General features: G+C 38.0%; 1 protein-coding gene across 2 annotated transcripts in view; it reads right to left on the bottom strand.

The window, feature by feature from the left end:
- Positions 1-4,242: 4,242 nt before the first annotated feature.
- TSPAN7 (tetraspanin 7) overlaps positions 4,243-17,924 on the bottom strand; it is a 159,406-nt gene continuing 145,724 nt past the window's right edge. For both annotated transcript variants that reach the window (XM_087721781.1, XM_087721782.1), the window contains exons 6-8: positions 17,276-17,359; positions 10,826-10,898; positions 4,243-4,844 (exon numbers count right to left, since the gene is read on the bottom strand). In XM_087721781.1, the coding sequence (XP_087577907.1) occupies positions 10,830-10,898; positions 17,276-17,359 (153 nt within the window). In that variant the 3' untranslated portion in view covers positions 4,243-4,844; positions 10,826-10,829. The remainder of the gene's footprint in view (positions 4,845-10,825; positions 10,899-17,275; positions 17,360-17,924) is intronic.

The following is a 17,924-nucleotide window of genomic DNA, read 5'->3' on the forward strand; positions in this document are numbered from 1 at the left end:
TTAATAAATTTATATGCCGCCCAATCCCGTAGGACTCCGGGCGGCTTACAGAGACAAGATAAAAGTTAAAAAGTTAAAAATAAAACAGAGAAACAAATTTAAAAACAACACACCATGCATTCCGTCTAGGTGGGGCTGGACCTTGTTCGTGAAGTTAACAGCCCCAGGCCTGCTGGAATAGCCAGGTTTTAGTGGCTCTTCTGAAGGCCGAGAGAGTGGGAAGGGTCCGGATCTCTACGGGTAGATCGTTCCACAGGGCCGGAGCAGCTACAGAAAAGGCCCTCCCCTGAGGGGCCGGCAGCCGGCATTGTCTGGTTGACGGTACCCGGAGAAGGCCCAACCTGTGAGATCTTATCGGTCGTTGGGAGGTATGTGGCAGGAGGCGGTCTCTCAGATATCCAGGTCCCAAGCCATGTAGGGCTTTAAAAGTAATGACTAGCACCTTGAAGCGTGTTCGGATACCAATAGGAAGCCAGTGCAGCTCGTGGAGGATGGGTGTAACATGGGTGTATCTAGGTACACCCGATATCTCTCACGCGGCTGCATTTTGGACCAACTGTAGTCTCTGAACACTTTTCAAGGGTAGCCCCATGTAGAGTACATTACAGTAATCGAGCCTTGAGGTGACGAGGGCATGAGTGACCATTTGAAGTGACTCCCGGTCCAGATAGGGCCGCAACTGCTGCACCAGGCGAACCTGGGCAAAAGCCCCCCTGGTCACAGCCGACAGATGGTGTTCTAACGTCAGCTGCGAATCAGCTGGACACCCAAGTTGCGGACCCTCTCTGAGGGGTGTAAGATTTCACCCCACAGGCTAAGGAAGATGGAATGTCTGGACTATCCTTGGGAGGCAACATCAATAGCCACTCGGTCTTGTCTGGATTGAGTGCAAGCTTGTTCGCTCCCATCCAGACCCTGACAGCCTCCAGGCACTGGCACATCACTTCCACCGCTTTGCTGAGTTGGCACGGGGCGGACAGATACAATTGGGTATCGTCCGCATATTGATGATATTTAATCCCGTGCAGGCGTATGATCTCACACATCATTTGTGTTCATATTTGTTTCATTCAAATAGCTGTGTTTCCTTTGCCTATTGTTGTCTTTGTTAAAGTGCATTCCCTGGTCTGAAAAGAATATCTCAGCTGGGGGGGGGGGAGGCGGGAGCAACTGCCAGTCAATCAGATATGTTCCCACTAAGGATCATGGGATCATGGCAGAATCTCTATCTCGTTTTCCTGTGGGCTTTGCTGCTGGGTGGTTGCAGGGAGAACTGCTCTGTGGGGAGACAGAGCGGATGGCTGTTGGGGGCAGTCCAACAGTGAGGATACAGAACCAGGACCCAAGTTTAAGTACGAAATTGTTAGATTCACAGTTATTTTTAGTCTGTGTTTTCCCAGGCTGTATTTTACAAGACTTTTCCTCTCAGATCAATCTGGGGCTGGACCTCGCATGCATAGGCCTTGCCAGGCTTGTGTGATTCACCTCCACCTACTGAACTACTAAAGCATTTCCCCATTAAGCTGCAGGTTCAAATCGAGTGGACAAGTAGGGGGGAGTCATAGGTTACAATCCCCCTTTCGTTCATAACAATCTTATTATTTATAAATTAAGCTAAGAATGTTTCTTAAATTTCTCTTTCTGCCCCATTTTCTTTTAATATCACCGAATGACTTGAGAATGAGCAGACTAAATTGTAACCTAATATAAAATCTCTCTGCAGCAGGCATCAAGCACAAGGATCTCACTAACTTAAGTAGACTAAAGCTACAATCCTACATTTTCCCAGGAGTAATCCCCATTGAAGACAATAGTACTTACTTCTGAGTAAACATGTATAGGATTGCGTTGTATGATCTTGAGGTGAGTTCAAATTGTACATATTTTGAATTTGTTAGATATCTTTATTTTAATATGTACAGTAATTAATATGATCAAAGTATTACAGAAAAAGTTTTCATTAAAATTATTTTACATTTATGCATTTCAGTTCTCTATTATATGTTTTGAAACTTTATTTGCTGTTTTTTCATATCCCTTCATACTATTATTTTTTAAAGTTCTTCAGTACTTCTGTCTTTTGTTCTTTTATTTTTCTTTCATGGATGCCATGTTCTTTGGAATCTTGTTTAAACCAAGTTAATGGCCTTTTAGGCTTCCTCTGTGTGAGTAGGATTTCACTTTTTGAATAGTAAGAATTATATGTCTACTTTTCTGCAAGTCATCCACTTTCTGAAATTGCTTCGTAGGAAAGGAGAAGAGTTATTGAGGTTTCAGTACCAATATTCACATATAATCTGTAGCCAGATCTTTGCCTGGCAGTGTACAAGCTAAGTTTCTCATTTTTTCATTGCAAATTGATACTGAAATACATAGAGGAAGTTTGTGGCATGCAGACAAAGGATGGACATGTTGATGCCAGCTCTTAAATGCTGGTGCCAGTTAAGCTGTTAAAGGATACAAAGCAGAGACAATAAATAAGGTGTCACCACACTCCTACTCATGTTGGCAGAATCACTGCAATAAGACATCTTTCTTGAAGCTTCATATAGCTCTGCTTCCATCAGCTTGATCAATTCTCAGGGAAGAACAGAGTTCAATCAAGTACTGAAAGTCCACTTTTCTCTATGGGCATAATTCTTTTAACATTAAATGCATCTCTCTCTGGTTTTGCTCTATTAATTTAATTAAGCTGTTTTTTTTTTTCTATTCTGGAAAATGATTAGAAAAAAGGGTTGCCTCTGAGTGATGAGCTCCTCTGGGCAAGTAATTCTGCTTAATTATTTCATATCAGGTTGCTGCTAATATGACCCTTTCAAAAGCAGGATTGTTGTTAATTGGGCTTCTGAGGATGTACCTTACACCACAATCCTTTTGCAGAGGACTGTCTGACAAGAAAGCGTACAAAGAACTGGTATCTATTCTAGCATAATGAAATTAAATTCAAGTATAGCTTTGGCTAAAAGAGGAATGTGATTACTGTAACCAAAAGTAATTGTTGAAACCTCCTCCTCCCCCAATTTTGCATTGCAGCCAGAATAAATAGGTTCCTTCCTGGTTCCTACCAGTTCCTTTACAAATAGCCAATTATGGCACAGAAAAATGAAATTATTCCAATCAGCAATCAGTATTGCTCACTGGGAAAATCATCCTGAAAATTTACACATCCTGAAAATTTGCTGCATGTATTTTAGCCCCAAAGTCCAGCATTCTAACATACCCTTTTCTCCACTGATTGGGGAATCAGGATTTTCAGTTTGAGCCTCAATGCAAGCAACATAATGAGCCTGCAGAATTGGCCAGAGATTCCTCAGAACCTGACCTCAATTGTTGATTCAAGATTCTAGTTCTGTTCCCTGGAGAACAGAGGGAAGAGCTGGGGTGCTGGGGCAGACGGCAGTGGATTTTAGTGCCTAATGTTTATAAAAGCTTGAGAGGTGTGCAATCAAAAATCACACATGAAAATCTCTCTTTTATCAGAATTATCTAGATGTTTCTTTATCTTCAGATGAAACCAAAACTAACATCTTGCTTTTGTATTTCACAGAATGCCACTGAAAAGCCTAGTTTAATGGCAAAACCAAGCACTGTCAGGATGCATAAGATAAATAACAGCTGAACTAAAGAAATATGTGAGACTAACGTGATTATTAGGAAAAAAAGAACAACATATATTACACATTTTAGACCATGCTAGGAATCATATTTTCAGACATGTTTTAAAGCACATACTTTTATAAAACTGCCACTGAAAACAAGATATCAATAATGCAAAAATAGAGGGAAGCCAGTAGAAATCTGTAATGGTTCCATTTATTAATATGTATATCACAAATACAATATCAATGCATTCTTGTCGGCATGCTAGACAGAGGCCTTATTAAAAAAAATAGTTTTTTAAAAAGGTCTTAAACTTTTGTTCCCCATCCTGAAAAATATTCCACACATTCTTTTTGTTATAATTATATTGATTGATTTGATAATGAATTTTGTGGCAACTTCAATGCAAAAGGAGAATAAAACAGAAAGAAGGGCATAAGAAAAAAGTTGCATTACAGCACAATCTGATTCATAATTATCTAATCAAAGAAAGCAAAATTACTGGGTTCACAATAAGCAAACAACACACCTTAGTAATGGTATTACACAAGTTCAGATTCTGAGGCAAAATGCACTGGACAAAGTCTATTGGCAAAAACACTAGGCATACAACACTGCTCAAGAATGAAAAATGTAGCAGAATATCAATACATTAATTTCCCTTAACCAGATTTTGCACATTTATTTTCAAGTATTCCCCAAGTTATGTGATTGTGTTTTTTTTCTTATTTTGGGCAGTGGTTGGAAAGGGGAGATTAGATAGACTGACACACTTTAGTAAAATCTATAAACAAAATCTAGAAATTAGAAACTTGAAAAATCAAAATAATATAAATTTTTCTGTATAGGCTTAATATGGATGTGTGCAACATTTATTAACCATGATGAAAGACTAATGGTGCCTTCCAGTCACTACATGCACAACCTAATCATTGCTGTCAAGGAATTAACTCTGCTAACTTGACAATGCAACTACTGTCTGATCAAGAACAAACATACAGTGCCATCATATGCACAGTTGTTGAGACGGAGTGTACAGTACTGGATACTCAATGGTTCAGGCTACTTTTTGTGGCGCAGCAGTACTTCATGGAATGGTACATTATGCATGGTACAAAGTTGAGAAAGTGTTGTCTTTAGGTGTGTATATATGTAGTTGTGTTATGTGTGCTCTAACATTCTTTAGAAGTCTTCCAAGAAAGTTCTAGTTCCTGATTGAAAACAGGTACTGTATTTCCATACTCCTGGAGATGTACAGAAAGGAAGAGAATAATTATTGTTTTCATTTCCATCAATCATAAAATTTATATTGTGTACAGGTAATCCTTGATTTATGACCACAATTGATCCCAAAATGTATGTTGCTAAGTGAAACATTTGTTAAGTAAGTTTGCCCCATTTTACAACCTTTCTTGCCACAGTTGTTAAGTGAATCATGTCATTTGTAGTAACATAGTTTTTAAGTGAATCTGGATTCCCCATTGACTTTGTTTGTCACAAGGTTACAAAATCTGATCACATAACCCCAGGACACTGCAACCATCATAAATATGAATCAGTTGCCAAGCATCTGAATTCTGATCATGTAGCAACAGGTAATGCTGCAATAGTTGTGTGAAAAATGGTCATAACTCACTTTTTTTCAGTGCCATTGTAACTTTGAATAGTTACTAAATGAACTATTGTAAATCGAGGACTATCTGTAAATAAATTTTCTTCCAGTTGATTCTGACGGACAAGTCAAGTAATTCACCAAAGAAATTGGTGAAATTTCTCTGGAAGCAAGCAACCCAATATATTGATAATAATTTATCTCACACTACAACCTCAAGGGACAGCTAATGAACATTTCTCCCTGCACTGCAAGTTTGGCGATTCCTTTAAGTAGTACTCTCTCTAACTGGGTTGACTGGAGAAGGGGGAGGCCGAACAGCGAGCTGCCTTGCCTTACACCTCTCACACAGTGCCCGTTTCACCTGTCCCTACTCAGATGGTTCCAGGCAGCCGAGATCACCGCGCTGCCACCTGAAAACGCTGTTATTGTGCTCTCTGCTGCTCAGAACTGCCCGAGAAGGGGCTGATGAAGCAGGTGCTGCAATTCCCCCCCCCCCAATCCTCCGGATCTGTGATGCAGTGCTTAGTGCTACTGCTGCTATTGCACCCAGTTACCATATCTCTTTGCTGCATGACAGATCCAGGCAGATTTGGGGGGAGGGGTGGATGGAAGAGGACCAATCTCCTCTGTATGAAGGCTTTTCTCAGGACCCTAGATCTCCACTTTCTCTCCAGAAAAAGCTATTGGCATCATTGGGATTTTGGCTAATGGAAGAAGCGTGGGATGGAAAGGAAACTTCGGAATGCAGGAGCACCGGGTTGGGAGTCTCCCGGGAGCTTGGCATCTGCCGCATTACAAAGTTTTCTTTCCATCCTGTGCTTCTTTCACTAATCAAAATCCTGACGATGCAAATAGCTTTTTCCAGAGAGAAAGTGGAGATCTAGGGTCATGAGAAAAGCCTTCGTGCAGAGGAGATTGATTCCCTTCCCTTGCTCCACCTCCCCCCCAAACCCTCCTGATCTGTCATGAAGTGCTTATTGCTACTGCTGCTATTGAGCCCAGCTACCGTATCTCTTTGTTGCATGACTGATCTGGCCGGATTTGGTATGTGTGTGGTGTGTGTGTGTGTGTGTGTGTGTGTGTGTGCGTGACAAGGCAGCCTCCTTCCCTTTTGCCACTTAGGCGCTGCTGAGAGGAACCATTAATCCAAATGGAAGGGATCCCCACTCCTCCTCATCCAATGGGCTGTTCCCAGTCAAGCACAGCAGCAGCCATTCAGCAGACCCCGCATGTCCCCTCGCTAAAGAGAAGAAGCGAGCTGTCTGCCACTCTTTGGGTCAAGCAACTCACCGTCACCGCCAGTCCGAGGGAAGGGGGAAAAACATAAAGGAGAGATGTTTAGTCCTGCCCTGCTGTGGGAGGTGTAAAGAAAAGTGGATTTGAGATCAATAAAAGCCTTACTCTTTAAGAAGATCGACCCACCACGTGTCGCATTTTTGCCCTTCCCGGCCCTCAGAAGCACTTTTCAGGCCTCCCAAACTCTCTGCTTGCCCCATTTTTCACAAAAAACGGGGTGTGCAAATGGTTTGGGATGCTGCAGAGTGTTCACGGTAAGGGCAAAAACCTTTTTTTAAAATTTGCCTCTTCAAAATCTTGGTGCGTCTTATACTCCGAAAAATACAGTAAGTGAATCACCAATTTAATTTTTTTTTTTTTTTGCCATTTGGTAGATGTCATAATGAATAATTAGGAACTCAAGATCTAGCTCTATTTAATCCATGGAATTATTGTATTTTTCGGAGTATAAGAAGCACCTTTTTCCTCAAAAGAGGCTGAAAATCTGGGTGCGTCTTATACATCGAATACAGCATTTTTTGCCTCCTGAAGCCCCACCCCCTTCACTAAAATGGCCGTGCATAGCCTTATGAAGGCTTTCAGAGAGCACCTGGGGGCTGGGTAGGGCAGAAATAAGCAAAAATGAACCGTTTTTTGCCCCCCCCCCAGCCCCCAGCAGCACTCTATAAGCCTCCATAAGGCTATGCATGCAGTTTTTTGAAAGAAAACAGGCCCGTTTTGCGAAAAACGGGCCGTTTTGGGGAGGTTTTCATAGTGCAAAAACTTTTTCCTTTTGGAAAGCTCTTTAACTGATTGATGAGAATTACATTGACCAAGTGCTGTGCCAGCAGGAACAAAGTTAGGTGCTGTAGATTGTCAGCTATTTTCTTCTCCAGCACATGGATAAATACACCTGGAAATATCTACCTACCTACCTACTCACTCTCTCCCTACCTACCTACTGTATTTCTCTCTCTCTCTCTATCCTTCCATCTACCTACCTACCTACTCTCTCTCTCCCTACCTATCTATTGTATTTCTCTCTCTCTCTCTATCCCTCTACCTACCTACCTACCTACACTCACTCTGTCTCTCCCTACCTACTTACTGTATTTTTCTCTCTCTATCCCTTTATCTACCTACCTACTCTCTCTCTCCCTACCTACCTACTATATTTGTCCCTCTCTCTCTCTATCCCTCTATCTATCTACCTACTTACCTACTCTCTCCCTACCTATCTACTGTATTTCTCTCTCTTTCTATTTCTCTCTATCCCTCTAAATTACCTACCTACCTACACACACTCTCTCTCTTCCTACCTACCTACTGTATTGCTCTATCTCTATTTCTCTCTCTCTCTCCCTTTACCTACCTACCTACCTATTCTCTCTCTCTCCCCACCTATCTACTGTATTTCTCTCTCTTTCTCTCCCTCGCTATCTCTCTATCTACCTACCTACTTTTTTTTTTAAATTTGCCTCTTCAAAACCTTGATGCGTCTTATACTCCGGTGTATCTTATACTCTGAAAATATGGTATGTAATATAGACCACATGATCAAGAAGTACTGCATTGATTTCAGTGTCTTAACAGTACATGTTATTTCTATATACAAACAACTGTTACTGGCAATGAAATTACAATACTAGAATCCCTGGAAATGTCGGACTAAGCCATTGTTCTCTGAGCTTGGTTGTTTCCGTGCAGACATTTAATTGCCCAAATTAGGTAACATCATCATTGTTAGTGGTGTTACAGGACTAGCACTGATGATGTTAACTAATTTGGATAATGAAATGTCTGCAAGCAAACAACCAAACTCATAATATGTTCTATTATATTTCAGTATACATAATATTATTTTCCCAGTTTCTACTTTCCACTTCTTTTTTTCTAACTCTTATTAGAATAATCACCATCTTAAAAATATTCTATGTCTACCCATCATCTCTTGCCCTTTTTAGAATTTCAACTCTTATTAGCTTTTTGGTGAATCTGTCCTGCTTCTCCTGTGGTATCTTGTAACTCCTTTTGTCAATTTTATTTAATCTAAATATTTTGGAATGTTTACTGCTGTATTGGGGTCCTGCTCAAGCTTCTGTTCTACTATGAAGGCCATGGAACAGCTTCCTTGCAGTGCATATTATCATAGAAAGAAAGCATGCCTAGCTATGGTAAGGATCCAATTTCTCTGTGAATAGGCATGATTTATACATAAGCCAGTGGTGGGATTCAAATAATTTAACAATTGGTGAACTCAGGGTCAGGTTGGTTGTCGTGGGAGGCATGGCCCATCCCCGTCCTCCAACTCCGCTGCACATTCGGGATGGCTGACCTGACCCTAGGCAAACTGGTTGTTAAATTACCTCCCTGCTGTCAAAGTGGATCCTAGGCACTGTGCTGCAATGGAGAAATATGAAATGAAGCAGCCAGCGCAAGGGAAGGAAGCCATTTTCCCTCTTTCGTCTCTCTGCTCCTCCTTCTCCCCTTGCGCCAGCCATTCCATTTCATGTTTTTTCATTGCAGCAAAGTGCTGCACTGCGGAGCTTGCCCCACCCACCATCATCCAGATGCCATTGCTTTACCCCAAGCATTTCTTTACTCACTTTATTTCCAGCTCTATCACATTTCTCTGTTGCATTTCTCACCATCATGTGCAGGGAAATAAAAGTTTGTGGGACTAAAAAAAAGTTCAAACAATTCCAACTTTGTGCGAAAAAAAGGTCTCACAAGGTTGGAATTGATCGATTTAACTTTTTTTTAGTCCCATAAACTTTTGTTTCCCTGCACATGACAGTGAGAACCATGATGGAGAAATGCGACAGAACTAGAAATCAGATTAGCAAAGAAATGCTTGGAGGAAGCAAGGGCATCTGGGCGCCAGGTGCTGAAGTGGGTTCATCTGTCTCCAGCAGCTGCCCAGGCCCGCCGCAGGGAAGGCTGGCATCTATTGGCACTTAAACGCAGCAGCATTCCAGCAGGATGACGGCTCACGTCAACACCCTCCCTGACCCTTTGGCGCTCCACCGGTGCTTTGGCCCCGGGCTGCTGTCTTATGTGCAGCTCCTGCTCCACCCCTGCTGCCTACTGTAAAGTAAGACAGTTTTCGCCTGAGTGACATGATCAAAGACGCTGATCTCTGTTTAGTTTCTGTCGCTCCTCTCTTGGACTTTTGGGGAGGATTTTTTTCACTCACTAGGAAGGAAGTTGAACAAAAGCCAGACGTGTTCCGGAAAACACAGATTTTCTGGAACATATCTAACCGGTTCGCCGAACTCAGCAAAAAATTAGATATTGGTTCTACTGAACTGGTGCGAACTGGCTGAATCCCACCACTGGCATAAGCTTATGCTGAACAAAAATACTCCTGGCTAAATGGGAATCAAATGGGTAGAAAGTCAAATCCAAGAGTACTCTAAAATTGTATCTTTGGGGTTTTTTAAAAGGAGTCAAATGAATTTTTTTTAGATCAATAGTTCTAGTGGCCAAGAAAGCTTGTCTGGATAAATTTCAACTTTTAAACCTACATCTAATCCATTACAGGTAGTCCTCAACTTAAGCAGTTCTTTTAGTGACCATTCAATGTTACCATGGCACTGAAAAAAGTGCCTTATGATTGTTTTTTGCACTTATAACTGTTGCAGAATCCCTATGATTACATGATCAAAATTAAGACACTTGGAAACTGATTCATATTTTAATGGTTGCAATGCAAAGGTCATATGATCACCTTTTGTGCCCTTCTGACAAGCAAAGTCAATGGGGAATCCAGATTCACTTAACAAACGTGTTACTAACTTAGCCACTGCAATGATTCACTTAACAACTGTGGTAAGAAAGATTGTAAAATGGGGCAAAATTCATTTAAGAACTGTCTCCTTAGCATCAGAAATTTTGGGCTCAATTGAGGTTGTAAGTTGAGGATTACCTGTACTGATTTTAAATATGGGTTTAGGGTTGCTAAGTTTTATAATGATGGGAATGAGACCACACATTCCAGAATATCAGCAGAGGTAGTATTTTAAAAACTACTTTTGTCTTTTAATTTAAAGTAAAACTATGGAAAATTATATTACAGGATAGTCCTTACAGAATGCTTTTTGTTCTGCTTTAACATTAATGCAAATTATTAATGCTATTCAGCACTGAATGTCTTTTCATTGATATAAACCACCCAGAATAACATTGGCTGAGGCTGATGGGAGTTGTGCTGATTGCAATTAAAAGGCTATGCTGGAGAGAGCAGCTATAAAATCTATCTTTCTTCAAGTTGAAAGCAAAGCATTTGCCTGCCTCTGAAAAAAGCATCTTGTATGCAGCTGTGCAGAATCTCACCTTGTTACACCATCTCATACTGATTGGCAGTAATAAACCGGGACAGACAACACGCCAACAGCATGCCAATCAGCTGCAGAAAAGAAAGGAAAAGAATCATGCATTTAATCCAGTGTCATGAAATGTACTGAGTCTGCAAAAAGGATTTTAGATTTTTAAATTTGTGGAAATATGTAAAATGAAATAATATAAAATAAAGTCTACAGCCAAAATAAAAACATTAAATTAATGCAATCAGGAAAGAGGCAGTTCTAATAATTTATTTGATACACCTCTCTTTTTATTTCCCCCCCTCTTTTTAAGACCACACTGATTTCACTGTATTTGCCTCTAAGCAATTTATCTTTTCGAGGAAGTGGGAGTGGTATTCAAGCCATGTTGTATCAGCTTTATTTTTTTTCAGAATGAAGCATTGTATTGGAAAAAGGCACTAAGAGTTCATAAGATTAAGTTTAGTCTAGTAAAATACAAGGCTAGAAACTAGGAAACTGAGGCATGAAAGTTGCTTGGGTGATTTTGGACCAATCTGTCTCTCTCAGTCCATATCACAGTGTTTTTGTGGGGGGGAGGGTAAAAAGGAGGTGAAAGAAATATTAGGTAAGGGTGCCATCTTGAGTTGTTTATAGAAATAATACAGAAGAAAAAATCTAATGTCTATCTTGGTGGGGAAGATGCATTTTAATCCTAGAAGTTCCACATATTGTTATTATCTTTCATTTTTCAATAGGCTATTGCTTAATTTTGGAAGTGCAAGTTCAGGGAATTCTACTAAGTAAAGTAGAATTAAGGTTTTTGATATGGACCATAGATTGTTGATCAATTGATGGAATGAAAAAAGCTCTGTCTATTATATGCTTACTGGCATATGTACAGACAAATACAAATGTCAGGTTAAATATTGTTTATATGCCTGCAGGTAAGCAGTTGATGAAAACCAAATGGTGATATGGAGCCTTCTCAATAATTGCAGCTATGCAAAGTTGATGCCTTTTCTTCTTCACGTTGTTCCATTTTCCAGGTTTTCTTAGAAATTCAAAAAAGGTTTAATAATTGCAGAGAGAATTGAAAAGAGATATGAAATTATAGATCAAAATACAAAAAGTATGGGGACAGCGATGAAGTTTGAGGACAGACCTGAAAAAATAACAGAGACATAGGAAAGTGATAAGAAAATTGTTGACACTGACAGCAAACTGAGAATGGAGGGAAATGACAGGTGTGAAATACGGAAAGGAGAAATTGATGGACCGCATCTTCATTTCAGATGTCAGAAAATAGATGAAGAAAGGAGAGAAAATTTGGCAGAAATAAAGAGAGTAAATCTCAGCAAAAGCACTAATGATAACAAAAGTGAGGCTGATAAACAGAGCAGATAAAGGGTTTTGAATTCTTATAATGAACAAGTTCTTAAGAGAAGTCCACATAAGACTTATCAAGAAAACATTTAGAATACAGACTTTACAAATGGCAAGAGATATCTATCACTATCGCTGAAAGGATACAGAATGATGGATGTTTAATAATTATATCAATTTGTATACAAGAATATTAGATTGATGATACAAATAATGGGGAAAAAACATGGAATTGAAAATTATTAGATAATGTTATCAATGCTAAAATAATAGAATGATGTCCCAATAAATTTAGTTAAATATAGTTAAATTTTGAGTGTAATGTACAACGTAATAACAGCTATAGTCAAATAAATGATTAATAATGATAAAGCATTTATATATACTAGATTGATAATATGAAATCTTATACAAACTGTAAATGAGGATTATGGAGATGATGTTGAAAAGCCTTTTTATAAAAGATAAACAATTCTATATAGAATAGATTAGAAAGATGTAATCTCATTGGATGATTTCAGGATAATGTAATAAAATGTTATAATATAAATTTACTTCAAATTTAATATGCCTTATGTTGAAAGGATGTAATAATAGCTGGACTTAATGGATGCTTAATAAGTATAACAATTTGTATACATGTATATTAGATTGATGATACTAATAATGGGGGGGGGGAACATGGAATTGGAAACTATTAGAAAAAGTTATCAATGCTAAAATGATTGAATGACTTAGAATAGGAGGAAGCATAATAACAATATATACAAAGATATCTTGATTGTCAATATGTGAATTTTGATAAAATTCAAGTGAGGACCACGGAAAGGACACAGAAAGACTTTGTAACCAATCGACACACTGTGTGTAATTGAAGAGGCTTTTATGTTATATGTGTTGTGTGTTTGTCTGAAAATAAAAAAAAAAAATTTTAAAAAATAATTATAGTTATGGTATAACCTCCAGATCAAAGTACTGTTCTGAGTGGTTGCTGAGCTGAAATCAGCACAGTGAATTCTAGATTTTATTATGCTGTCTTGTATCTAGCTGCAAATGTACCTCACAAGATACTCTTTGTTTCCTTCTATGTTGCATAGCAATAGCAGATGATCAGATACAGAATAGCTTCAGATGTTATAAATACTTTGGAATTAGCTAGCAGCATCTGTTTGCAAAACTAAAACAAAAAAAGATGCATAGGGAAGATGTGCAGGATATGTGTGAATTTAACCTGAAGAATGTTGTTACAAAGCTTCTTTATTAGATGTTAGAAACAAACACCACTAGACCAAAAAAAAGTGAGAGACACTTCTAACATACAAAACTGTTGCCCACAGAATACTGAGGCATCTCATATTTTGGAATAATGAAATTAATTTGGAATGGTTCTGTAACATGACTGCTGAGTATGTTAGAATTGAAAATATTCAAATAAGAAGATGAAAACTCTACATCCCATTCCATTCATAACATGAGGATTCGTGGGAGTGAATCTCGTACCTTGAAAGGGATCACTCCCTCCTTTTGGCCAAACATTCGCTCGAATGCGAGGCTGGTAAAATGCACATAAGAGTGGGGAAGACCATGGGGGGGGGAGCTACTGATGGAACAGGCCACCTGCCTAAGACCACCCAAGGTTTTCACCAGCCCACTGAAATATATCATGCTCCCCACAACTGCTTTCCTCCCCAACCTGCCATGCCAGGTTATTTACCTTGTGAAGCTGTAGTAAGCAGTCTCCTCTCCAGCCTCTCAGGCTTGCGCCCCCCTCTGTAGTTCCATATGGGCCTCCACGGGCCTCCCCCGGCCTATTGCAGGCCAAAATGGAGTACCTGGGGGCTGCTCTCGGAAGCTCCATTTCACGCTGCAATGGGCCAGGGGAGGCCTGCGGTGGCCGAATGGAGTGTTGGAGGGCCAGATCCGGCCCCCAGAGGCTCCATTTCGGCCTGCAATGGGCCAGGGAGGCTTCTGGACAACTGAACGGGGCTTCTGAGGGGTGGATCTGGCCCTTGGAAGCTCCATTTCAGCCAGCAACATGCTGGGTGAGGCCTTAGGACACCTGAACAGGGCTTCTGAGGGGTGGATCCACCCTCAATTTCAGCTGGCAATGTGCAAGACACATGTTGCAGAGTCTCTGCAGTTGTTCGTAAGAGCAAATAACTGCCATGGTGCTGCAAAATTAGTAGTTTTGGGCCTTGTTTGCAAGCACTAGGCTAGGGGGCACTTATCATGTAAGTTTGAACATTCGCTAAGGGAATGCTCGTAACCCAGGGATTACCTGTACACTCACAGCAATATAAGCATAGCTGCTTGCATTAAACCATATATGTCACAGGAAATACTTTCAATTGTTTTTCCAAATGGCTCAATACTGTTTCATCCACACTCAATCAGCCAGTGAGGCATTTGGAGAGTCTTTACTGCTATCTTTCTGTAACTTTCCTTTTGGGTTGCAATTTTCTAACCTAACACATTCAAAGACCTTCACACTGCTTCTTTAGAGAGTTACTTAGTCACCTATGTGGATTAGCAATCTGCTTTCTTTTCTTTAGAAGGCCCATGAAAGTATCACAAACATTAAGAAAATATTTACTTTTGTTTCACTGAATGACTTAGAAATGCTTATATAAAAAGGTAAAGTGTGTGGAGATGGACAAATTGACGAAAGAAATACAAGAAAAGGAGGAATCAGAATACTATTTAGTTTGGGAAAAATGGTACAAATGGCTAGACAATAGAAACAAGAAATAAGAAATTGGGAAATGTAAAATTAAGGTATAGTAGAACAAATAGGATATAGGGATAAGATAGGTGGTAGGAAAGATAAGATAAATTAATGTAAGAAAAGTATATACAAGATAATATAGGTAATATGATTGTCTGATATAAACAGCTAAATCTGAATAATTAAGGACTTGTACATGAAAAAGAGTAAGAAACAAGGTGACCACAAATGCAAAATTGGAATGTATAGGAGGGGAAACAATAACTAAAGATTCACCAATATGTAACTGCTATAAGACGGAACATTTAGTTCCTGTGTTGTTTTAAGTTACATATTTGTCTTTGTTGATGTGTTTTAAGTGTTTAAAATAAAAAATTTTTAAAAAGAAAAGAAAGTTAAAAAAAGTAGCATTCCTCAAACCAGTAGATAATATTTTGGTATAAAATAGAAAGTGATGAATTATTGAAAATGTTTAATAAGAAGTCACTATTTGAAAATAGATAAAAATAATTACTGATTGAAATGGAAGATATATGAAGACACGAAGCAATTTCTGAAAGAAATTCTGGGAACTATGTTAAAAAAAATAATAAACCTGAGACAAAACATATGACCACATATTTTCCCATACTATATTAAAATTAAAAGAGATAATATTGAAAAAATGATTTCTAATACATTTTACCCATGTGCCTAGTCTCAGTCCTGCCTAATTAATAAAAATCAACTCATGCTGTAAGTAATATTATATAATTTTTCTGTATTTTAAAATTTAATAATCTCATTAAAGTAATACCTACAAGAGATTTTTTACAATTATTTTTCTTAAATATATGTTGATCTAGATGTAATTGAAAAATATACATCCATATTATTTCATCATATTTTACCTTTGATAACAAATTTTACCAGATGATGTCCTTTTTGTTTCTATGCTTTTAAATTATTGCAACCTATGGAAGAAACTTTTGATAGGAAACACAACAGAGATCTCTCAAAGGCAGCTCTAAATATATCTTTGCTTCTCTTATCTGAACTACTGCAAACAAGAAGATTAAACTGCCACAATGAACCACCACTGAAAAGATTAATAAGTAGAACCAAGATTCTACTTCCAATGGCAGTGAGACAAAAAAAATTCTGACAAGTTGGAAAGCTCATGACAAGAGTTCTTTGTGACAATCACCTTCCATCTGCATTCAGGGTTCCTGAACATTGAGGTTGTCTCCTCCTACCAAGGAGAATGTTTGCACCTGTCATTCAGATTCTTCATAAATCTGCTTACTTTTTTGAAAAGTAATTTTGACTGCTAGTTATTATTTAATATACTTTGTTTAGTGAATGTCATAAATTAGCTTTGAACTATATACAGAACTAGCTTCTTTGCTTTTCTTAACTACCATTAATCAATTTAGTGGTTAATATTAAAATGTAAAACAGCATTTAAACTGCTACTAATATCTTAACTGCTATCATCATTGTTCTCAGCAACAGCAGCACATTACAAAAATAATCCAACTAAACAGTCAAGCAAATGACTTAAAGTAGTTGGTCTGAATACTTCTTACTACTGACAGATACAACTCAGATTATGAGATGTGACTGGTAGTACTAGGTTTTATTTTAGAGCAGTATGTTGAATTAAATGACCTTTAGGATCTTTAGATCTATGAATAATCTCAGTAAATTAGAATCAGATTAATTTAATTTGGCATACTATTTTAACATAACTATAGCAAAAAGATGGATTCAATCCTTTGTGCTTAAAACAAAATAACTTAAAAGAAACATTTTCTAATTTCTGAAGAATGAAATTCTCATGGAAAGCAGCTTCATTAGCAGGTTGTCCTGACTTTGATTTTTAGATGCAGCATTTACATAAAATTCACATTTGCGTACAACACATGCTAACAGCTTGAGTCTCTATAAAAAGAAATATTTGTTGATGGTCTTAACCATAACTCCCTAAATGGGACAAACTAAGCATATGCTTTCAACTTTCTTTTCTAAAACATGATGAGATTCCAAATTTGATATTTCTTTTAAATAAAGGCAAATCTAAGTTATGAAATCCCACATGCAAACTATGAATCAACTATTTGTCATGTGGGCTGTTTATGTTCCATTTAAGTTACTTTTATTACGTTAACCTTTATTTGACCCAATGGAACAATCTCCCCCCCCCCCCCCGAGGCAGTCATTAGTTGGACTATAATTGATACTCTCTAGGCAAAACTCCATTTAAGTTAGAAAAAGAAAAAACAATGAACAGATGACCTAAGAATTAATGAACAGTTTGAGGCCTGTACCTCTCCATAATCCCTCCCTGAAGCTGGGCCAAACACACTTCAAAGCAATAAAATGGTATACCTGTGAGAATGCAATTCCAAAAGCCACTCCAGCTATGATTCCCATATTGGTCTCCATAAAACTGGTCACCAAATCATAACATCCCTAAAGAAAACAAAGAACATTTAATCACGCTTCAAAATTATATCCTCTTCTCCATGTTTAATACTCATTTGAAAAAGTTATTCAATTCAATATACAAAAGTCAATGACACACCATTTACCAGTAATCAAAATCAGCAAGGAATATATCCATATAACATTTTTATAACTCATAAATTGTACATTTTAAAGTAGGATTAAAACCAAGAAACGTTACTCAAAGGAACATTTATAAAAAGTTGTTTCCTTAATTATTTACCCTTGTAGATAAATATGCAGTATCAATATAGCTAAATAATTTTATTCATTTATAATCTTTCCATACTCTAGAAATATACATTTTCTGAAATTCATCACAATCAAATATGATATAAAATACTTCTTTAATTATTCTGTCCCCACTGCATATTCTCACTATAATTGTTGAAAAAATATCAGCAAAATTACCTCATAAAATATCCCCCCTTTTACACTTTCTAATTAATGTACTCACACTTTATTTCATGTTGTATGACTATTATCTTATTACTATTTTAGCAGAAGAGAAACCAACTTCATCAAAGTTTAT

This window comes from Thamnophis sirtalis, unplaced genomic scaffold (assembly GCF_051295495.1).
Source record: "Thamnophis sirtalis isolate CommonGarterSnake01/CBP01778 unplaced genomic scaffold, rThaSir2_p1.2 scaffold_8, whole genome shotgun sequence".
NCBI lineage: Eukaryota > Metazoa > Chordata > Lepidosauria > Squamata > Natricidae > Thamnophis > Thamnophis sirtalis.